General features: G+C 42.4%; 1 protein-coding gene across 2 annotated transcripts in view; it reads left to right on the top strand.

Moving 5' to 3' along the window:
• Window positions 1-20,650, top strand: part of PSTPIP2 (proline-serine-threonine phosphatase interacting protein 2) — a 95,874-nt gene that overhangs the window by 27,178 nt on the left and 48,046 nt on the right. For both annotated transcript variants that reach the window (XM_052660240.1, XM_052660239.1), the window contains exon 2: window positions 15,074-15,174. In XM_052660240.1, coding sequence (XP_052516200.1) covers window positions 15,074-15,174 — 101 coding nt within the window. The remainder of the gene's footprint in view (window positions 1-15,073; window positions 15,175-20,650) is intronic.

The raw sequence follows: 20,650 nt of genomic DNA, 5'->3' as shown, positions 1-20,650 counted from the left end.
TTGAGTTGTATGAGCTGTTTACATAGATTGGATATTAACCCTTCATTGTTCTCGTCATTTACGAATATTTTCTCCCATTCAGTAGGTTGTCTTTTTGTTTTGTTGATGCTTTCCTTTGCTGTGGAAAGGCTTTTTAAGTTTAAATAGGTCCCATTTGTTTATTTTTGTTTTTATTTCCTTTTCCTTAGGAAACAGATCCAAAAAGATATTGCTAAGATGACGTCAAACAGTGTTATGCTTCTGTTTTTCTCTAGGAGTTTTAAAATGGCAACCCACTCCAGTGTTCTTGCCTGGAGAATCCCAGGGACGGGGAAGCCTGGTGGGCTGCTGTCTATGGGGTCGCACAGAGTCGGACACGACTGAAGTGCCTTAGCAGCAGCAGCAGCAGTCTTAGGTTTTCAATCCATCAGTTTAGGTTTTCAATCCATCTTGAGTTTATTTTTGTATCTGGTGTTAGAGAATGTCCTAATTTTGTTCTTTTGCATGTAGCCATCCAGATGATTTTTCTTTTTATTTATTAATATGATTTTTTAGGTTAGTGGGTTTCCTTGTATTCAGTAACTTTCCTTTCTTGGAATAAATCCCACTTAGTCATGGTACAATCTCTTCTTAATGTGGTATGGATTATTTTTGCTAATATTTCATTTAGTACTTGATTAATATTCATAAATGATATTAGTAACTATATTTTTATACTCTATTGGTTTTATGTATTATTTTATACTTGTTTTATAAAGTGAATTAATAAATTTTCTTTCATTTCTGATCAATTTATGGACCTAAGGAATACCTTTTTTTCCCTGAAGGAAAAAAAGTGTTTCATTCTCCTGTGAAAACATCAAGTGCTTTTTTCTGCTCCTTAATCACTTTCTCTGTTTCTTCTAAGGAAATTGGCCTGTCTAAGCTTTTTATCTCAAGTGGGGTCAATTTTGGTAAACTATTTTCAGAACAGGCTAGCCTGTTAATCTTTTCTTCTATGTTTGGAGTCAGACTTAGGAAAGAAACTCTTACCTCAGATATGTTTAAAACTCTTACCTTAATATGTTTAAAATATATACATTCTATATTTTCTTAAGTGTTTATGATTTCCATGTTTACATCTTTAATTTATCAGATATTTATTTTAGAGTGCTATGTTAGAAAGGACTCCATATTTAGTTTTTGGCAGAATGAACAGTCATTGTTACAATAATATTTATTGAACAAGGCATTATTTTCTTTCTGGTTGTAAATGCTTCCTTTATCATGTTAAATCCTCAGAGGTACATAAAGCCATTCTTGGACTATTGTTTGTATTTTATGTATCTGATCATTAATTCTCAATATAAATAACATGGACTTAAATATTTTTTTGGATACTTTGTAGTGTTTTTTATATGGCAGGGTAAGTCTTCACTTATCTTTTCAACATCTTAGGGTCTGTTTTCATTCACTTACTCTTTTTATTTTGGTTTTAGAATGAACTGAAACGTAAAAAGAAATTCCACTAAAATTTTGATTGAAGTCATTTTAACTTTATAGGTTTACATGGGGAGACTTGAATCTTTCCAATATTGGACTTATGATATATTTCTTGATGTTCTGAAATCTTTGTATTTTTTTAAGTAGTGTTTTATAGTTTTCCTTCAAAAAGCCTTATTCCTAGATATTTTATAGGTTTTATTGATATTGTGAATAAGATTTTGTATTTTAGACTACATTTTTAAGTGATTATTGTTGATATATAAGAAAACTGTTGATTTTTTAAAAAGTATTTAATTCAGTTCCTAGCTTTTCATTTGATAATCTCTTGTTTTCAGAGTAAGTAACTATATAGTCTAAAAATAATGACAATTTCTGATTTTTTGCCTCTGTCTGGAGTGACAGAGTGGAAAGGTGTCACTCTGACAGTGAAGGGCATTTACAGAACTTGAGATCCGCGCTGAGCCTCTTTTTTTGTCAGTGTTTACTGTGCGAGCTTTGACAGCGCCTAGGGACAAGGGCCTGTTGCTGTTCTGGCCATCGTGTCCTTGCGAGGAGCCTGCTGCAGGGTGGAGTTCTCGCCAGCTGTGGTTTTGGCACAAAAGTCAGAATTAACTGCTCTGGGGCAGGGCACTGGCTGAGTTCCTGGTGTCCAACAGTCACCCTCCCTGTATTTCTGTGTCTGCTCCAGTTTCAACCCCTGCTGATTTGAGCTTAGGGTTTTCCATGACTCTGCTGGGAAAGTTTGTGGACTGTCTTCTGTTTTGTGGAGGTTGGAATACTGACTTCTGACTTCTATCCTCTGCCCATCTAGTCCTATCTGCTTTTTGTATTATAGAAATTCCTTCAACGTGCACCTTCCTCCTCAGTGGGCCCTTTCCTATTTTTTCGTTGTTGCTGTTGATGGTTTGTTATTTTAGTGGGGCCTGGGAATAGATGAGACAGAAACAAGACTTCAACAAGACTTCGTGTTTAAGGGATGGACGTAGGGAGAAAGGGGACTTCCTAGGTGGCGCAGTGGTAAAGAATCTGCCTGCCAATGTAGAGAAGCAAGTTCAGTCCCTGAGTTGGGACGATCCCCTGGAGTAGGAAATGGCAACCCACTCTGGTATTCTTGCCTGGGAAATCCTATGGACAGAGGAGCCTGGGTCACAAAGGGTAGGACGCAACTGAGTTGTACACATGTATACCCGTAGGAAGAAAGACTTCAGATTATAAAATCTGTGTAGTATATTCTAGAAAATGTAGAAAATATAGAAGCATGCTAAGAAAAGAATTGCTTTTAACTTTTGGGTGCCCATCCTTCTAGTCATTTTTTCCCCCTTATTCAGAGTTTTTGCATTGTACACTTTCTCAGGTTTTGCTTTCACTGAAAATATTTTCAGTTGAGTGAAGTTGCCTTTGTAATTGACCTGATGACTTGACAGGAGGAATGCTTAGACATGTAAAAACATCATGTGGACCCAGGCTAGACAGAGGTTGGGCTGTCTAATTGAGGATTACAGGGGGCAAGGGAAGCATGCTGTCAACTTGTAGAACAAGGCAGGTGTGGAAACTGGGGTGGGGTTTCATTCTTGGCTTCACAATCCATTATTACTTCTTAAGAGAAGGCTTAAGGGCACAACCACTGTAGTGGCTTTGATTTTAGGTTTAGGAAAATGACGCTGAAAATGGCAGTTTCCATATCCTTTGCTGAGGTATCCCTGACACTTTTCCAGTTGCTTTCTCAGATGACGACACACTTATTTTTGAATAGCTAACAGCTATATTTATTTCACTGTTGTCTGCTTTCAATGAAAAAAAATCATGTTGTTCAAACACATATGCTTTTTTGCTTATGTGTCCTTTAAAAATCTGATGTGCCTCCCTCAATTCCTTTAGTTTATGAAGCACTTGACGAACTCAAAGTTCATGATCTCATTTGGTCCTTCCAACATCCTCATTTTATAGTCTAGTAAGGAGGGGTTGAGCTATTAGTTCCAAGTCACATATCTTGTTTGTGGTAAACCTGGGGCTCAAACCTAAGTGTGGCATTAAAGCCTGCGAGTGTCTCATTTAAAACTGTAGAGAAGTAAGCCAACTGGCAAAAAGTTAGATTTGGTTCTTATCCTCAAACAAAAGAAGCTGTGTGGTTGAGTGGTTTCAGAATACAGAGCCATTGCTTTTTATCCTGTAAAATGAAGATAATTAATTATACTTACGTCGGTAGGATTGTTATAAGAATTAAGCAAGATGTCCCATGCTAAATACTTGGTGTGCTGTTTGGAACACAGCAAGCATTTGATGTATATTAGCCCAAGTTATTAATATTAATTAACAATCTTAATCTATGTTTGTAGATAAGGTGAGTTTGAGCCATTTAGCTTTACCTCTTCTGATAAAAGATATAGAAAAGAAGGACCAAGGTTGAGAGCAGAGAGAGGTAAAATGAAGTGTTTGGTCTTTTCCTGTCTTCTGTTACCATATAGCTTTTAATAAATAGTGAAGATTTGGTAATATTGTTAGTTGAGAGTTAAAATCTTTCGTTGTGGTTGGAGGAAGTGATAAGGAGAACTTCTCTCCCTTGTTTCTTGTTTTCTTCAGCTGTAAACATGGAAATAGCTCCTGATTCACTGTGTTTACATACAGCATGTTGTGGTCCGTTAATGCAAAGTATAGCACATTTACACATCCCAAGGCCAGTCTTCAAATAAATGCAGCCTTTGTGTGTAATGCAAAGTTAGTGCCTTCTCCCCATTCTAGGGGGCTTTCTGGGCTTCCAATGGGCATTATGCCAATTTGCACTTTTTACACAAAATTGGAGGTTATAAAAAGAAATGCAAACCATGAGAGTCTTCTCTGGCCTCTTCTCCTTTGCATTTATTGATAAAAACATTCTTCCCCACCCCATTCTGCTGTATTCTCTAGTTTCATGTGCAAGTATCCTGCTTTCCTTGAGGCAGGAGCCATGATTGCTCTTCCGTCTTTTGTAATTTCTATGGCGGCAGTTCTCAAGCAGCGTTATAGTCCTTGGAGTGTTACTGAGGCCAAGCTCTCTCTGCTTGCTGCACAACAGGCCAGTGAATCTGAGAGACAAGGAGTTGAGGCAGGGAACACAACTTTATTCAGAAAGCTATCACACAGAGAAGATGGTAGACTAATGTCTCAAAACAACCATCTTTGGGGGTCTGGAAGCCAGGCTCTTTTATAGAACCAGAGAGAAAAGCGATGAGGAACCAAAGTCAAAAGGTAGACTAGAGAGGTTGAGGCAATGAGAAAGTAAAAAGGGCCATCAGTCTTGTAAAACATCTCTGTGAATGGCCAGCATCAGGGAAGGGTTGTGTTAATCTCTTCTTTCTTGCAGCCATTCATAGGTGGGCAGGGTCAGATTATCTCTCTGTGAGCTGAAAAAAGGCACTTTAATAGTCATGCAGAGGGGCAGCGTCTTCTGAGGCATGCCATTATGTATGAGTATAGTAACAACAGCAACGAAAAGCAAGTCAAATAAACAGTTCCAACATGGAGTCACAATTGGTTCTTCTCTGCAACAGGAGTATAAAAAGTGAGATTTCCCCACCGCAGATCAGAATCAGCAGGTCCGGAGTAAGACCTGGGGGTCTGCCTGTTTACCATGCTGCCTCGGTGATTCTGGCATAGGTGGTCCTTGGAGCCCACATCTAGAGAAACTGAACCTGTGTAGCAGATGTCATGATAAGAGGGATGTGAGAAGCACCGCAGAACTGAATGTGTGGATGCTCTGTGTGGTAGCACGTGTCATTCCGATGATGGTTTGGAGGCTGCAGGTATCCTTTGCTTCCCCTCTGCCTTGTCTTTCTGCCTAGCATCCACATGGTGGAAAAAGATCACTAGGAACAAATTCTCAGAGGTCCCTGCAGAATGAGCCTTAGGCTTGGGCACAGAGGAGGAGTACATATACCTGGATTCATTGAGACCAGACCTGAGTGTTAGGGGTGGATTTGAGGAGCTGGCGCCAGTGGAGTTACCCTCCGTCAGGCAGCCCATGGAGATTTCCTTCTCCTCTGAACCCACACGCCACCTGGACTGGACTGCCCACTGGGGTCACAGCAAGACTGTTTTTTAAATTATTCTTCAGCTCACACATCTCCTGAATATGGCACACTTGTGCTGGCAAATTTTTTTGTCTTACAGAAATTGAAGTGGTTTTATGATTAAAGTACTAATCCATTGATTAAAACTTGAATACTTTCTGTTATGGCTGGCAATTGTCATTATCTTTCATTTTTTGTCTGGCTGTTAATTGCAAAAACTGATAAACATCTTTTACTGTTGTGATTATGTAACTAGTGTTCATTTTAATATTATAGGAAGGGGAACCCCTTCCAAGGCCTGAGAGTGGGCTCTTGTCTGAGAAATGAATTGTCTGAGGAGACACACCTGCTGATGAAGCAAGAGACTTTATTGGGAAGGGGCACCCAGGTGGAGAGCAGTAGCGTAAGGGAACCTAGGAGAAGTGCTCTGCCATGTGGCTCACAGTCTTGGGTTTTGTGGGGATGGGATTAGTTTCCAGGTTGTCTTTGACCAATCATTCTAACTCAGGGTTCTTCCTGGTGGCACACACATTGCTCAGTCAAGATGGATGCCAGCAAGAAGGATTCTGGGAGGTGGCAGGACATGTGGTGTCTCCTTTTGACCTTTCCTGAACTCTTCCTGTTAGTGGTGGCTTATTACTTCCATGTTCCTTACCAGGACTTTCCGCTGTAAAATAACTCACGCAAATGATTACTATGGTGCCTGGCCAGGGTGGGTGGTTTCAGTCAGTGTGCTTCCCCTAACATTAATACCATTGTATCATGATTGGTCAACAGAAAATCGTAGAATTCTGTATCACTAAGTTGGTGATGGACAGGGAGGCCTGGCGTGCTGCAATTCACAGGGTCACAAAGAGTTGGACACTGAACTGAACTGAAAGCTACCATTTAACAGAAAAACCTGTAACCACTTTTTAAAATCCAGATGCACATTAAAATTATCTTGGAATATTTTGAAAAATATATATGCCCAGGTATTGTTTTTTTCTCCAAACTCCGGATGTGATTCTGATGAGCAGCCACATTTAAAAGCAACTGGAAAAATATTGGACTATATGATGATCCTTTACCTTTATCTAGTCAGTTTCATTTTTTCTGTTTCGTATTCAGTGCTCCCATTTCATCTGGGTTTCCCTCGTAGCTCAGTCGGGAAAGAATCTGCCTGCAGTGCAGGGACCCAGCTTTTGATTCCTGGATTGGGGAGATCCCCTGGAGAAGGAAATGGCAACCCACTCCAGCATTCTTGCCTGGAGAATCCCATAGACAGAGGAGCCCGGTGGACTACCGTCCATGGAGTTGCAAGAGTTGGACATGACTTAGCTACTAAATCAGCATCATCACCATTTCATTTAGCTTATGTTTTCCGATTTTTCTGTCTGTTTTTGTTGTTCTTTCTCAAACTTTTATCAAGTGTAGTAGAAAAGCTTTTGTATACATATATGTGCTCGAGCTCAGCCATGTCTGACTCTTTGTGACTCCACGAACTCTAGTCCACCAGGCTTCTCTGTCCATGGGATTTTCCAGGCAAGAATACTACAGTGGGTTGCTATTCCCTTCTCCAGGGGATCTTCTCAACCCAGGGACTGAACCTGCATCTCTTCAACCTCCAGTATTAGCAGGTGGATTCTTTACAACTGAACTGCCTGGGAACCCTACACACACACACACACACACACACACACACACACGGGCGCGCGTGTACACACACGCTATGAAAGTCACTCAGTCACGTCCAACTCTTTATGACCCCATGGACTATAGCCCGCCAGGCTCCTCTGTCCATGGAATTTTCCAAGCAAGAGTATTGGAGTGGGGTGCATTTTCTTCTCCAGGGGATCTTCTGGACCCAGGGATCAAATCCCAGTCTCCTGCATTGTAGGCAGATTCTTTGCCATCTGAGCTACCAAGGAAACCCATATATATTATATAATATATATATGTACATGTATAGTAAGTATAATATGTATATATACTTAGAAAACATGAATTTTTGCTTAGCTAAAAAATTTATGACATTTTGGTTCCACTTATTTGACTAAGTATGAATAGAATGCCAGATTTTTAATTTATATTCACTCAAAACTTTGATATAGTTCCATTTATTCTGGCATCTCATATTACTGCTAAAATTCTAGAAAGCTTATTATTTTAGTGATTTTTAAAAAATTTTGAAAGAAGCTTGAAACTTCTAACCCAATTCTGAAAATGTAAAGAAATATTATGTTATAAAAAAAACAGGAAATTAAAATGTGATACTGTATTATTAACTAAAGTACAAATTTTGTTCAGATTTCACAAAATTTTATGCTAGTGTCTATTGCTTGGTTTCAGACCTCATTCAGGATTCCACATTATATTTAGTTGCATTGATCAACTTTAGCTGCATGCAACAAATTCTGATAAATTCTCTTCTCATTTTTATTCTGTTACAAATATTTTCTAATTTTCCTTGTTATGGCTTCTTAGATATACTCAACATTTAAAAGTGTACATTTAATTTCCAAATGCATTTAAAGTATCCTTGATATTAATTTCTCATCTAAATGCTTTCTTCTCTGCAACCACTCTCTGTGATTTTTTCAGTCTTTTAACCTTCTTGAGGCTTTCACTGGCTAGGTCAAAGATCTTTCTGGATAAAGTCACATTGCACTGGAAAATATGGGGGTTATTTTCAAATATCTTTTGATATTGATTGCTAACATCATTATACAGTGACAAGAGAACAGACTCTATGATCTCAGTACCTTTAGACTATGATATTTTTGCACCTTGTTTTATGTCCCTGGATATGTTCCAGTGTCTTCTGGTTTATAGCCTATGGGAACTTGGGTAGAATTTGTACCCTGATGTTGTGTGAAACTTGTATAAATCTTAATTATGTGGAATTGGTTCATAGTGCTTTTCAGGTCTATTATATCCTTCTACATTTCTGTCTATTCATTCTATTAATTTTTGAGAGTTTGATATTGAAATTCTAACTAAAAATCTTAATTTATCTACTTAAAAATAATTGAAAAAAATTGTAATATATAGTGGAACTGGTGCTTCCTTGGTGGCTCAGATGGTAAAGTATCTGCCTGCAATGCAGGAGACCTGAGTTGGATCCCTGGGTCAGGCAGATCCCCTGGAGAAGGAAATGGCAACCCACTCCAGTATTTTTGCCTGGAGAATTCCATGGACAGAGGAGCTTGGCGGGCTTCAGTCCACAGGGTCGCAGAGTCAGACATGACTGAGCAAGTCACCCACATAGTGGAACTATATGTAACTTTGTTCTGTCCTTTCCAAATCTCCTGTAAATGCATTATCGTGCTTTTATAATTTAAAAAATAAAAAAATTTAAAAAGTTGAATGCTACTTACCTCTATAATTTGAGCATTTTCAACCTTATATTCTGGATCTTTGGGAGGTTGCTGGGTTCTTGAATCTGCCCCTCCTTTTTTTTCATCTCCTGCCTCACCTGAGACTCCAAGACCATATCCATTTTTAAGGCTTACCCTCCTCTGTTCCTTCTAGTGACTGCCTCCTCCCTCCCATTATTTTCTGACTCCTAATCAATTTTTATTTTCTTTTTCTTTTTGTTTTTAAGTTTTTGAGGTGTCATTTGCCTAAGATGAAGGGCACAGGCCAACAGGTTTGAAAACTGCACATACCGGTACAACTCACACCTCCACGGAAAAATTGTTTAAACAATTAAAAATTTTTTAACCTTATTGATTTTAGTTATTTATTGCTGGCTGCTCTGCGTCTTCCTTGCTGCAGGTGGGCTCTCTCCAGTTCTCTAGCTGTGGTGCGTGGGCTTCTCGCTGTGGTGGCTTCTCTTGCTGCAGCGCACAGACGCTGGGGTGTGTGGTCTCCAGCAGTTGCAGTGCACAAGCTCAGCAGTTGTGGTGGACGGGCTTGATTGTCCCGAGGCATATGGGATCTTCCCGGGCCAGAATCAAACTGGTGTCCCCTGCACTGGCAGGCAGATTCCCAACCACTGGACCACCGGGGAAGTCTGGGAATATCTTGATTGGATGCATCGCTATCATTCCAGGAAGTTCCCTGATGTCTCTTCCAGTCCACCTTCAATTTCTCCCCTGAATTAGGCAATCCCTGTTCTTACTTCCTTTTATCATAGAAGTAAATCCTAGAATGCTTGCCTGCCCTAGAACTTCATATAAATGGAATTACACAGTAAATACTGTTTGTATCCAGCATTTTTCATTAACATAATGTTTTTGAGATTCATCCACATTGTTTCACTGTCAGTAGTTCTCTCCTTTTTATTGCTGAGTAGTATGCCATTGTATGAGTATACCACACATTGTTTATCATCCATCCATTGTTAGACACTGGGTTATTTCCAGTTTGGGGCTATTGTGAGTAAAAGTCCTGTGAACATTCTTGTATAGGTCTTTTTGTGACATATACTTTCCTTTCACTTGAGTAAATGCTTCAGAGTAGAACTTTGGGTCATAGAGTAGCGCATGTTTAGCTTTTTGAGAAACTGCCATTTTTCAAAATGACTGTACCATTTTCACACTCCCAGCAGGAATAAATGAGAGTTCTTATAGTTCAACATCCTTGCCTACATTCAACGTTGACTTTTTGATCTCAGCTGTTCCAGTGGGCATGAAGTAGATATCCTTGTGACTTTAATTTGAATTTCCCTGTCATGTTAAGCAATTTTCCATGAACTTTTTGGTCAAAGGAATATCTTTTATGAAAAGTTTATAAAGTTTAAGTATCATGCCCAGTTTTTACTGGATTGCTTATATCTTTATTATTAATTTGTTGAAGTTATTTGTGTACACTGGTTACAAGTCCTTTGACAGACATATGTACTGTGATTATCTTCTTCCAGCTTGTGGCTTCCCATTTACTTTTCTTAATAATCTCCTTTATGTAGGCTTTTAATGTTGATTAAGTCCAACTTTTCCATTTTTTTCTTTACCAGTATGTACTTTTGTCCTCTCTAGGAAAACTTTTCCTGCCCCAAGGCTTGAAAGGTTTTGCCTGTATCTATAAACCAAAGCTTTTTATTTTGGTTTTGCATCTGAATCTGTGACCCATCTCATACTAATGGTGTGTGCATTAGTAAGACGTAATGTTACTAAACCTTTTAAGCATTAATTTTTGAATATTTTATATCTTTAATGTTTAAATTTTTTGCTGTTGGTATATGGAAATGTAGTTGACTTCTGTGTATTGATCTTGTGCCCTGCAATATTGTTTAATGTATTAGCTCTAGTAATTTTGAGGGGTATATTTCTTAAGATTGTCTGAGTACACAATCATGTTGTCTGAAAATATAGGCAGTTTTACTATTTCCTTTCCAACAAGTACGTTCTTTGTTTTTTTTCTTGCCTTATTTCCTCTTTATTAGAAGGAAAGTATTCAGTCTTTCACCTTTAAGTTGTTAGCTAGGTTTCTGTAGATGCCCTTTGTCACAGTAAGGACATTGATAATTTGTGTTCTTTTCTTTCTGTTTCACTTATTTTTTGATCAACCCAGATATAGGTTTTCTGATTTTATTAAACTTTTCAAGGGACTAACTTTTGGTTTTACTAATTTGCTTTATTGTTTGCCCATTTCTGTTTCATTGTGTTCTATTATTTTAACTTTCTTCCTTCTACTTACTGCAAATTTAAATTTATTCTTCTTTTTGTGGTTTCGTAAAGTAAAAGTTTCTGAGAAGGCGATGGCATCCCACTCCAGTGTTCTTGCCTGGAGAATCCCAGGGACGGCAGAGCCTGGTGGGCTGTCGTCTATGGGGTTGCACAGAGTCGGACACGACTGAAGCGACTTAGCAGCAGCAGCAAAGTAAAAGTTTAGATCATTAATTTTAAAACCATTTTTTTCCTTTTCTAATATTAACCTTTGAAGCTACAAATTTCCCTGTAAGCACTGTTTTTCTGCCTCTCATAAACTTCGATGTGTTGTTTTCTTCACCATCAACTGGTTTGAAATATCTTTTGATTTCTTGTGTGAATCCCAATCACTTTAAATGACTCTATTTAAATCTTATATCTTCTCCTTTCTGATGACCCTAATGTGTTTTCTCTTTTCCACCTCATTTATTATATATTTTCTCTGGGGTGTTGGTTTAGTTGCTTAGTTGTGTCCGCTTCTTGTGACATTATACACTGTAGCCCATCAGGCTCCTGTGTCCATGGAATTTTCCAGGCAGGAATACTGGCTTGCCAGTTCCTTCTCCAAGATATTTTATCTGTGTAGTCTTATATTCTGTCTCAGTCTCTAATTTTTTTTATGCATACACATTTTTGTGTGTGTGTTTTTTACTGACTCCCAAAGAAGGCAATGGCACCCCACTCCAGTACTCTTGCCTGGAAAATCCCATGGACGGAGGAGCCTGGTGGGCTGCAGTCCATGGGGTCGCTAGGAGTCGGACATGACTGAGCGACTTCACTTTCACTTTACGCTTTCATGCATTGGAGAAGGAACTGGCAATCCACTCCAGTGTTCTTGCCTGGAGAATCCCAGGGACGGGGCAGCCTGGTGGGCTGCTGTCATTGGGGTGGCACAGAGTCGGACATGACTGAAGTGTCTTAGCAGCAGCAGCAAATGAACACTAAGGGACTCCATCTTTGTAACCTTTTTAAGTACCTTGTCTGTAGTTGGTATAAAGTTAACAGACATTTCTTAAGCCATTGATGTAGGATCTATTGTGGGTGATGAAGTTTGGGTATAATCTAGATATGCTTAAAGTTGACTAATTTTTTAAAAAAATCAACTAATGATGCAAAATAGTATGTAATAAGGGCTAAAGAAGAGGAATCATCATTAAACACATCAGGTATTCAGAAGAGAGAAGGGAGACTGTAGGATAAATTGTCTGAGGAGGACCTCAGAGCAGACTTGGGATTTGAATTGGCCCTGAAGTGAGATGGGATTTAAGTGAAGAGGAGGAGATGCCATTCCCATGGTAGGAAAGTCATGTGCAGTGGTCCTGGGGTATAAATGTACACTGCCCATTTGGAGACTGCGAAGAGAGCAGCATGGGGAGGGCTAGGGGAGAGAAGTCAGGGTGCTGGAAGGCAGGACATGAGGTTACGGGTTCAGCACCTTCGTTTCTGACAGCAAACCTGCTATGTTATCCTGGTGCTCATTGCTGCTTATGCAACTACATCGCTTCTTTTCTCCTTGGCCTTCTTATTCTGCACCTGCCAGTCAGGGCTTCTCAGCAGTGCTTTCTGAGGAGCATGGGAAGGAGTTTCCAGGGCATGCCTCCTGCCACTTTGCACTTGGGCTTGGACAATCTTTGTTTTCTCTTGGAGATTTTCTTTCTTGGGAGCCTCTGGAGTCCAGTCACTCCTCTGAAGCAGCAGTTCTGTTTTTTTTTAAGGCTGGTGGCCAGGAGGCCTGGTAATTTGGTTTGTTTCCAGGAAATCCTAGTCTAGCTCCACCCTCCCTACCCAGCTCAAAGAGTGTCCGCACCCTTAATTGAGAAAAAGGAAACCTTTTCCAAATGAATATCATAAAACAGAGAACCCAAGAGTACTTCCCTGGGAAGACCAAAGCACTTCTGACTACAAATCAACATTGACATTGACCCTTTGTACCCATCTATTCATTCCCTCAGGAGTCTTTGTTTTCATTGTTCTAGTGCATCTGGCTGGGAACACAATAGGCATTTTCATCCCACAGAATGTTACTGTAGACCTTTGGTGTGCAGAATATTAAGCTAGATTTTTGGGGTGTGTGTGTGTGTGTGTGTGTGTGTGTAGGACCTGAGACTCAGAAGAAGCTATAGGCACTTGGAGTGGGGTTGGGCCCGCAAGGCTACTCACAAGGAGGGGTGGCAAACAGCAGATTCAGGAGCTGGACAATCTGAGAGCCCAGAGGAAGAAGCCTTAGGGCTACTCAGGGAAGGCTTCCAGAAACCCTGGGGCTGGAGGGGCTGGATTTGGACCAAGACCAAGCATCGTCTTGGAGTTGCCATTGAGCACTGCCCTCCAGGGGCAGTCAGAAGTCTGCCCTGCTGAGACAGAAGAGTGTGTGTGGAGCAAGGAAGGCAGAGAAATGAAGCTTTGGTGGAAGCTATTTCTCTAAGCTTCCCAAGGCCTAAATCTATGCTCAAACAACAGCCAGAACCCATAGAACTAAATGTATTTCTAACTAAGATTGATTTGTATGTCCATGTATAAAATTTACTATACTTTCAATAATCCATGTTTTAAAAATGCAGTGTGAGTTATGACCAGTTGAGCAGTTGAGTTTCTGAATCCATGTTGAAATCAGCCTCAGGCCTTGCCCTTGCTGGGTCTCTCCGGGCCCCTGTTTGTTCAGCCAGGCCATGAGGAGCTGCAGTGAATGGAAGAGAGAAATTCTGCTTCTCCAGTGTCCTGGGCTGAGCAGACAGGAGAGAGGAATCTTCAGGAGCGCCCCCCCCCCCCCCCCCCCCCCCCACTGGCAGAGAAGTACTTTCCTCAGCAGACAGAGGGTTGTGGGGCTGGGCTAGGGGTGGCTCATTTCAAAGCTCCCCAGGACACACCAAGAGACCACCTAACCAAGCTCCCTAAGGGCCTGGAGTCTGGATCAGACCGCCTGTTACATGCCCTTGTGGAGTAGGAACCAGAGAGCCAGCTGCAATAGGAGACACTTTAGCGGGTATTCTTCAGAGCTCCTGGTTTGTTGGTTTGGGGAGCTGAGGAGACTTTGATTTTTAAAAGACACTGCATCCAGGGCTACTGCTTTGGGAGACTTAGGCAGCTTCCTCCAACCTCAGAGCACATAGTAGAATAAAATGGGAATAAACGGCTCACTCGATAGACAGGAGTTTGAGCAAGCTCCGGGAGTTGGTAATGGACAGGGAAGCCTGGCATGTTGCAGTCCATGGGGTCGCAAGGAGTCAGACACGACTGAGCAATGGAACTGAACTGAGTTGAAATGGCTTGCTTAAAATGTAAAAAAAAAAAAAAAAGAAAGAAAAATTCCTTTCCCCCAAATTGAGGCCAGGCCATCCGGGGCCTGCTGGCTGCTGGTCTTCCCTTCCCGCTACAGTGGAAAGCCAGCCCCTCCTCCCTCTCCTGGGGCCTGGCTCAGTGATGCCCTTGACCCTCAGACCAGGCTTCTTGGCTGCGGGAAGAGCTGTCGGGGTGAAGCTCTGAGACAAGGGGGAGGCCAGAGTGAACGCTGTGTAGCCCTCGTTACGAGGACCAGTGGTGTGAGTGAGTTTCCCACTGCAGGATGGAGCTCACTCAGCAGAAGGCTGGAGGGGGGCTCAGTTCCTGCTGCCTGCCTGGCCTGATCAGAGCATGGTGGGGACCCAGGGAGGGGCCCCGAGCCGGCCAGCTCCCTCGACCATGTGCCTCTCAATGCTCTGTCACTTCCTTCCTGTTTTGTGACCCTATAGTTTCATAATTCTAAAAAGTCTTCCACAGCTACATGAACTCTGAACTTCTGTTTTGTTCTTTTTGGTCACATGTGCGTTGGAGGTAAGCATCTCAAAAAGTCCCCGTGGCCGGCTTCCCCGGGTCCCCCCGCCCCGTCCTCGCTTTAGGCCTTGGGGCTGACATCACCCAGTTCCCCATCTCACTCAGTGTTGTTTTTCCCACCAGACTTCAGACATCCTCAGCACCATTGGCTACGACAGCATCATCCAGCATCTGAACAATGGCCGCAAGAACTGCAAAGAGTTTGAAGACTTTTTAAAAGAAAGGTACATGCCGTTACTTTTTCCTCTGAAGACATAGTGGGCAGAACGCTCCCACACAGACAAGGACAGTTTACGGGTTGTGTTTGTTTTCAGTGGTTTACAAGGCCCGCTGCTGTACATTACAGAATGATACCCAAGAAGTAAAGGATATCTTGGTCCTAAAGCACTTAGGAACTGGTGGGAGAGATAAAGTTTATGAATGAAATGACAAACAAAATGTAACAAAGTGCTGTGCTCTGTGATACCCGTGATACTGAAGGACCTCATGGGAGAGGGGGAGATTGTGGAGGACTGGCTAAAAAGGGGGGCAGCTTCATGGAGGAGGAGATCTCAAAGTGTCCCTCAACTCGAGGTGGCTTGGATGAGTGGAGGATCACGGGGGGACTGCAGGCTTTGCCTGTGCAGTGGAGGGAAACAGAGCCTGGTTCAGAGACCGCTGAGCTGGGGGATCAGGGAGAAGGATGCAGGGGCAGGCCCCTCTGGATGGTGATGGGCTTGGAGGTCTGGGGGGATCTGGCATGGTTTAGAGGATTCCCTCCTCTCCTCTTCCCTTCTCTTCCTTTCCTTTAAGATTAAAAACATTCTATACTTAATGGCTAAGTTAGTTTGTGGAATATCTCATTCATCTGGAATCCTCCATTTCCCAGTGATTCTGGATGGAGGAGTGGTTTAGGGGGATTTTTGGTCAAAGATCTGGGTTGTTGCCAGGACCCAAACTAATGAACCTGTTCTGTCTGTAAGGCAGTGAGTGAGAGATCTGTAACTTGGAGGTGCAGACAGCAAAATGTTTTCAATCAAGTCTTTTATTTTCTACTCAAGAAGACATTGCTGCTGTTTAGCTGTTTGCAACCCCATGGACTGTAGCCCACCAGGCTCCTCTGTCCACTGGATTTCCCAGACAAGAATACTACAGTGGGTTGCCATTTCCTTTGCCAGGGGATCTTCCCGACTCAGGGATCAAACCTGCGTCTCCCGCATTGGCGGATTCTTTGCCGCCGAGCCACTAGGGAAGCCCAAGAGAACATTGTTTAGTAGCTAACTTGTGTCCAGCACTTTCGTGACCCCATGGACTATAGCCCACCGGGCTCCTCTGTCCATGGGATTTCCCAGACAAGAATACTGGAGTTGGTTGCCATGCCCTCCTCCAGGGGAGAACATTAGGGTAACAAAGCTCACACTGGTTATCCATGCTCTGATGGCAAGGCGTCTTCCTCTTAAACTGTTTCAAAGGTCCTGGGGAACTGAGTTCTGACATACTATGAGTCTCAGGAGAGGTGGACAGAGAGAGGTCTGTCTACTGTCAGGCTCCATGGAGCTGGTCACTGTGCCTCCTTTGAGGGACCAGCCTCCGTCTTCTACCCAAGCTGGTAGAAAGTGGTGACGCCGTTACAACTTTCCTTTCTCTGGGCAGGCACTGGGGGTGGGCTTCCTCCTTTCTGCCGCAGAGCTCTGACAAAGTAGCAAACACACAAGATATTCCCCACTGCACAGGGTATAAGGATTGCAGAACACCCCTTGCTTTTGTATTTCTCCTCCAGTAGGGCATTTATAAATTTTCTCCTGGAAGTGAAATAACTTTGTCTCACATACACGAAGGAAGTGTTGGCTACTAGTCTAAGCTTCTGCTGCCCAGGCAGGTCGAGTCAAGGATCCCCTGATACAACCAGGATGGTGATGTGTGTCAGTGGTGTCTGCATTTTTTTTTTTTTTTGGACTGTACCCCTCAGTAAGAAAAAATCATTCCCAGGTAGCTTAAATGGTAAAGAATCTGCCTGTAATGTCGAAGACTTGGGTTCCATCCCTAGGTCAGGAGATCCCCTGGAGAAGGGCATGGCAATCCACTCCAGTATTCTTACCTGCAGAATCCTACAGACAGAGGAGCCTGGTGGGCTACAGTCCATGGGATCACAAACAGTCAGACACGATTGAGTGACTAACGCACACTCCGTAAGAAATACATTTTACAGTGCCACCCAGTACACATATGCATTAAATAAACGTTTGATTAAACATTAGCATCCTATTATTTTGTTCAGTTCTATTTAATTAAAAACTGCTGGTCATAATCCATTGAATTGATTTATAGTTTACAAATGGGTCATGATGACCCACGGTTTGAAAATCACAAGTCCAAACAGAACTCAAAAACTAAGATCTCACTTTTAAAGTGTTTCACAGAAATATGTGGGTAAGAGGAGAAAGCATGTGCAAATTAAACATTATTAAACATTCATGTGGTACTTCTAGTATATGGTCATCTTGCTTCAGAAGTTTCATAGCAAAAGAAGCCAGCCCTGTATCCTCCAGTCTGAGGGCAGAATCTGCTGGCATCAGGTCAAGGTGTCGGATACATCTGCCCTGGGTGAGGGGCTTGAGGCCCCTGATCAAGGAGGCTGCTGGCTTTGGGCCTCCTTTCCTGCTGGTATGCTTGCCAGAAGGAGACTGCTCCATTAAGGGCGCATGTTCTGTTCATGGTTAACTCAGCAGGGGAGGTGCCATCCTCTTCAGCTTTGGGGGTCCAGCCTCTCTTTTTTGCTGTCATAGGTGCGGGGTGTGTTTGGGGCCTGGGCCTCAGTCTGGGCCGTGGTCTGATATTGCTGAAACTCCCTCCTCGGGTCTTGAGCATTACTTTACTGAGCTGCTATAAATTTCAGGTGGAACCCTGGGATGTTTGGTATTCATATAGACTAGAGTAAAAAACACACACATGGAAAAGATAACAGCAGTTTGTCATGTATTATTTATTATTTTACCCCTGGATTGGGAAGATCCCCTGGAGGAGGGCATGGCAACCCACTCCAGTATTCTTTCTTGGAGAACCCCATGGACAGAGGAGCCTGATGGGTCCATAGGGTCACAAAGAGTCAGACACGACTGAAGCGATTTAGCATGCATGCACATTTGTTATTTTGTTCATGAAGTGTGAAAGTGAAACTGTTATTTGCTCAGTGTCATGAGGACTAATCACATACATTTATAACATATCTACGATACGGGACTAAATATGCCCTATATCTAAGATGGTGGCCTTCTATGCCCCCAAAATGTTGAAGCCGCACCATGAACCTCTCTGGAATTTCTGGTAGGTAGCTCTACCTGCCCAGGGGCAGCAAGGGGTAGGGAGAAATACTGCATTCCCTGGGGGACCTCCCTCTCCCTCTCTCTCAGATGCAACTAGGACTGGGTCCCTGCATGCTGTGTTTCAACCTCCATCTTGGAAGCTAGGAAGTCTCCTTGTCCTTGGTTGTACCAGATGGATTGCAGTAATCCGTCTACACTTGTTTGTGCATGGACAGAACAGAGGCATGTCACACTCTCCTCTGGAGTGGGCAGGAATGCTACCTTTCTTGCATCTGTATGGCCAATCTGGAAGCAGTGTCTCAGTGTGTGCCCTGTAGTTAACGAGTCCCCAGTAAGTCCTGGATGACTTACTGTAACACAGCAAATAAGTAACAAAGCAGAGAAACAAATAATGTATCGGGTAAATTGTAAATTGCCTTATCTTCTATCAGTGATGGTATAGTTGATGACAACCACAACCAACCTCTGAACAGCTACAAAATAACAAATCACACATTGAGCACTTGCTGTGTGTTGCTCTCAGAGTTTTGTCTCAGGATCTTTGTTACAGTTGGGGTTTACAAATCCCTGTGAAATGGCCTCCTTTGACACAGTCAACTGCATAAGGTATTATTATTTCCATTTTCTTTGCATGAAAATGCAGCTTTTTGAGATGAGATTGGATAAGTAACTTGCCATGAGAACCTAGAAAGTCACAGAATCCAGAACAGCTCCAGAGGCATCTCACACAGACCCTGTGTTGATGACTTATCCACTGCAGGCAGAAGGGCAGGTGATTTCCAGGAGGCTGGGCTTGTTCTAAGCACAGAGATTTCTCTCTCTCCCTTTTCCTTCTGTTTCGTATTCTCACTCACCACACCCACTCCATCTGTCCCAGCCAGAGAGATTATTAGAGAGTGTGTTTTGGATGTCTCTGCCTCTCCATCTTTACTCCATATTTCCCCACCTAGAATGTTCTCTTTTTTCTGCGACTCGCAAGTAGATTCTCTCCATTCTTCAAAGTCCAGGTCAAATTTCCTTCTCCTCTTCTTTTTTTTTTTTCCTTTAAAGGCAGCATTCTACATAACACTCCAGCCTGAGGTCTTCCACTGGCTGGCAATTAAAATGAGCTTGTCTTATCTCTGGTAGCCCAAGCTTATGGACTCTCCTGCCCCTGAAACCCTCGATGGGGCCAGACATTACGTACTGAGTTCCTGATATGAGCAGGAAATGAGAAATATAAAAATGAGGATAGGGACTTCCCCGGCAGTCCAGTGGTTAATAATCTGTCTTCCAATGCAGGGGATGTGGGTTCTTCCATCCCTGTTCAAGGAATTAAGATCACACATTCTGTGGGCAACTAAACCCATGTGCCACAACTTCTGAGCCTGCATGCTCTAGATAGAGTCTGTGCTCAGCAACGGAAAAAGCCTGCATACCTCAGTGAAAAACCCTTGAGCTGCAACAAGAGAAGCTTGTGTGGTGCAACTAGAGAAACCCCACAGGCTGCAACAAAGAGCCCAGGGGCCTCAATGGAGACCCAGCGCAGCAAAAATGTTTAAAAATGAGGATAAGAAGAAGGCAATGGCAACCCACTCCAGTACTCTTGCCTGGAAAATCCCATGGATGGAGGAGCCTGGTAGGCTGCAGTCCATGGGGTTACACAGAGTCGGACACGACTGAAGCGACTTAGCAGCAGCGTGCAGTTACAAGCATAATGTAGATGGATCCTAAACTACATATCATGTGTAATTCATAAATGAGATTGTGCTTACATAAAGAAATGGTCCTCTTAAGTGTAGAATTAATGGACTTTTAGATATGCAGATGACACCACCCTTATGGAAGAAGTGAAGAGGAACTAAAAAGCCTCTTGATGAAAGTGAAAGAGGAGAGTGAAAAAGTTGGCTTAAAGCTCAACATTCAGAAAATGAAGATCATGGCATCCGGTCCCATCACTTCATGGGAAATAGATGGGGAAACAGTGGAAACAGTGTCAGACTTTATCTTTTGGGGCTCCAAAATCACTGCAGATGGTGATTGCAGCCATGAAATTAAGACGTTTACTCCTTGGAAGGAAAGTTATCACCAACCTAGATAGCATATTGAAAAGCAGAGACATTACTTTGCCAAAAAAGGTCCGTCTAGTCAAGGCTATGGTTTTTCCAGTGGTCATGTATGGATATGAAAGTTGGACTGTGAAGAAAGCTGAGCGCTGAAGAATTGGTGCTTTTGAGCTGTGGTGTTGGAGAAGACTCTTGAGAGTCCCTTGGACTGCAAGGAGATCCAACCAGTCCATTCTGAAGGAGATCAGCCCTGGGTGTTCATTGGAAGGAATGATGCTAAAGCTGAAACTCCAGTAATTTGGCCACCTCATGCGAAGGGTTGACTCATTGAAAAAGACTCTGATGCTGGGAGG

This window comes from Budorcas taxicolor, chromosome 22 (assembly GCF_023091745.1).
Source record: "Budorcas taxicolor isolate Tak-1 chromosome 22, Takin1.1, whole genome shotgun sequence".
NCBI lineage: Eukaryota > Metazoa > Chordata > Mammalia > Artiodactyla > Bovidae > Budorcas > Budorcas taxicolor.
The sequence above is the reverse complement of the archived record's forward strand: the minus strand, read 5'-3'. Positions and strand labels throughout refer to the sequence as shown.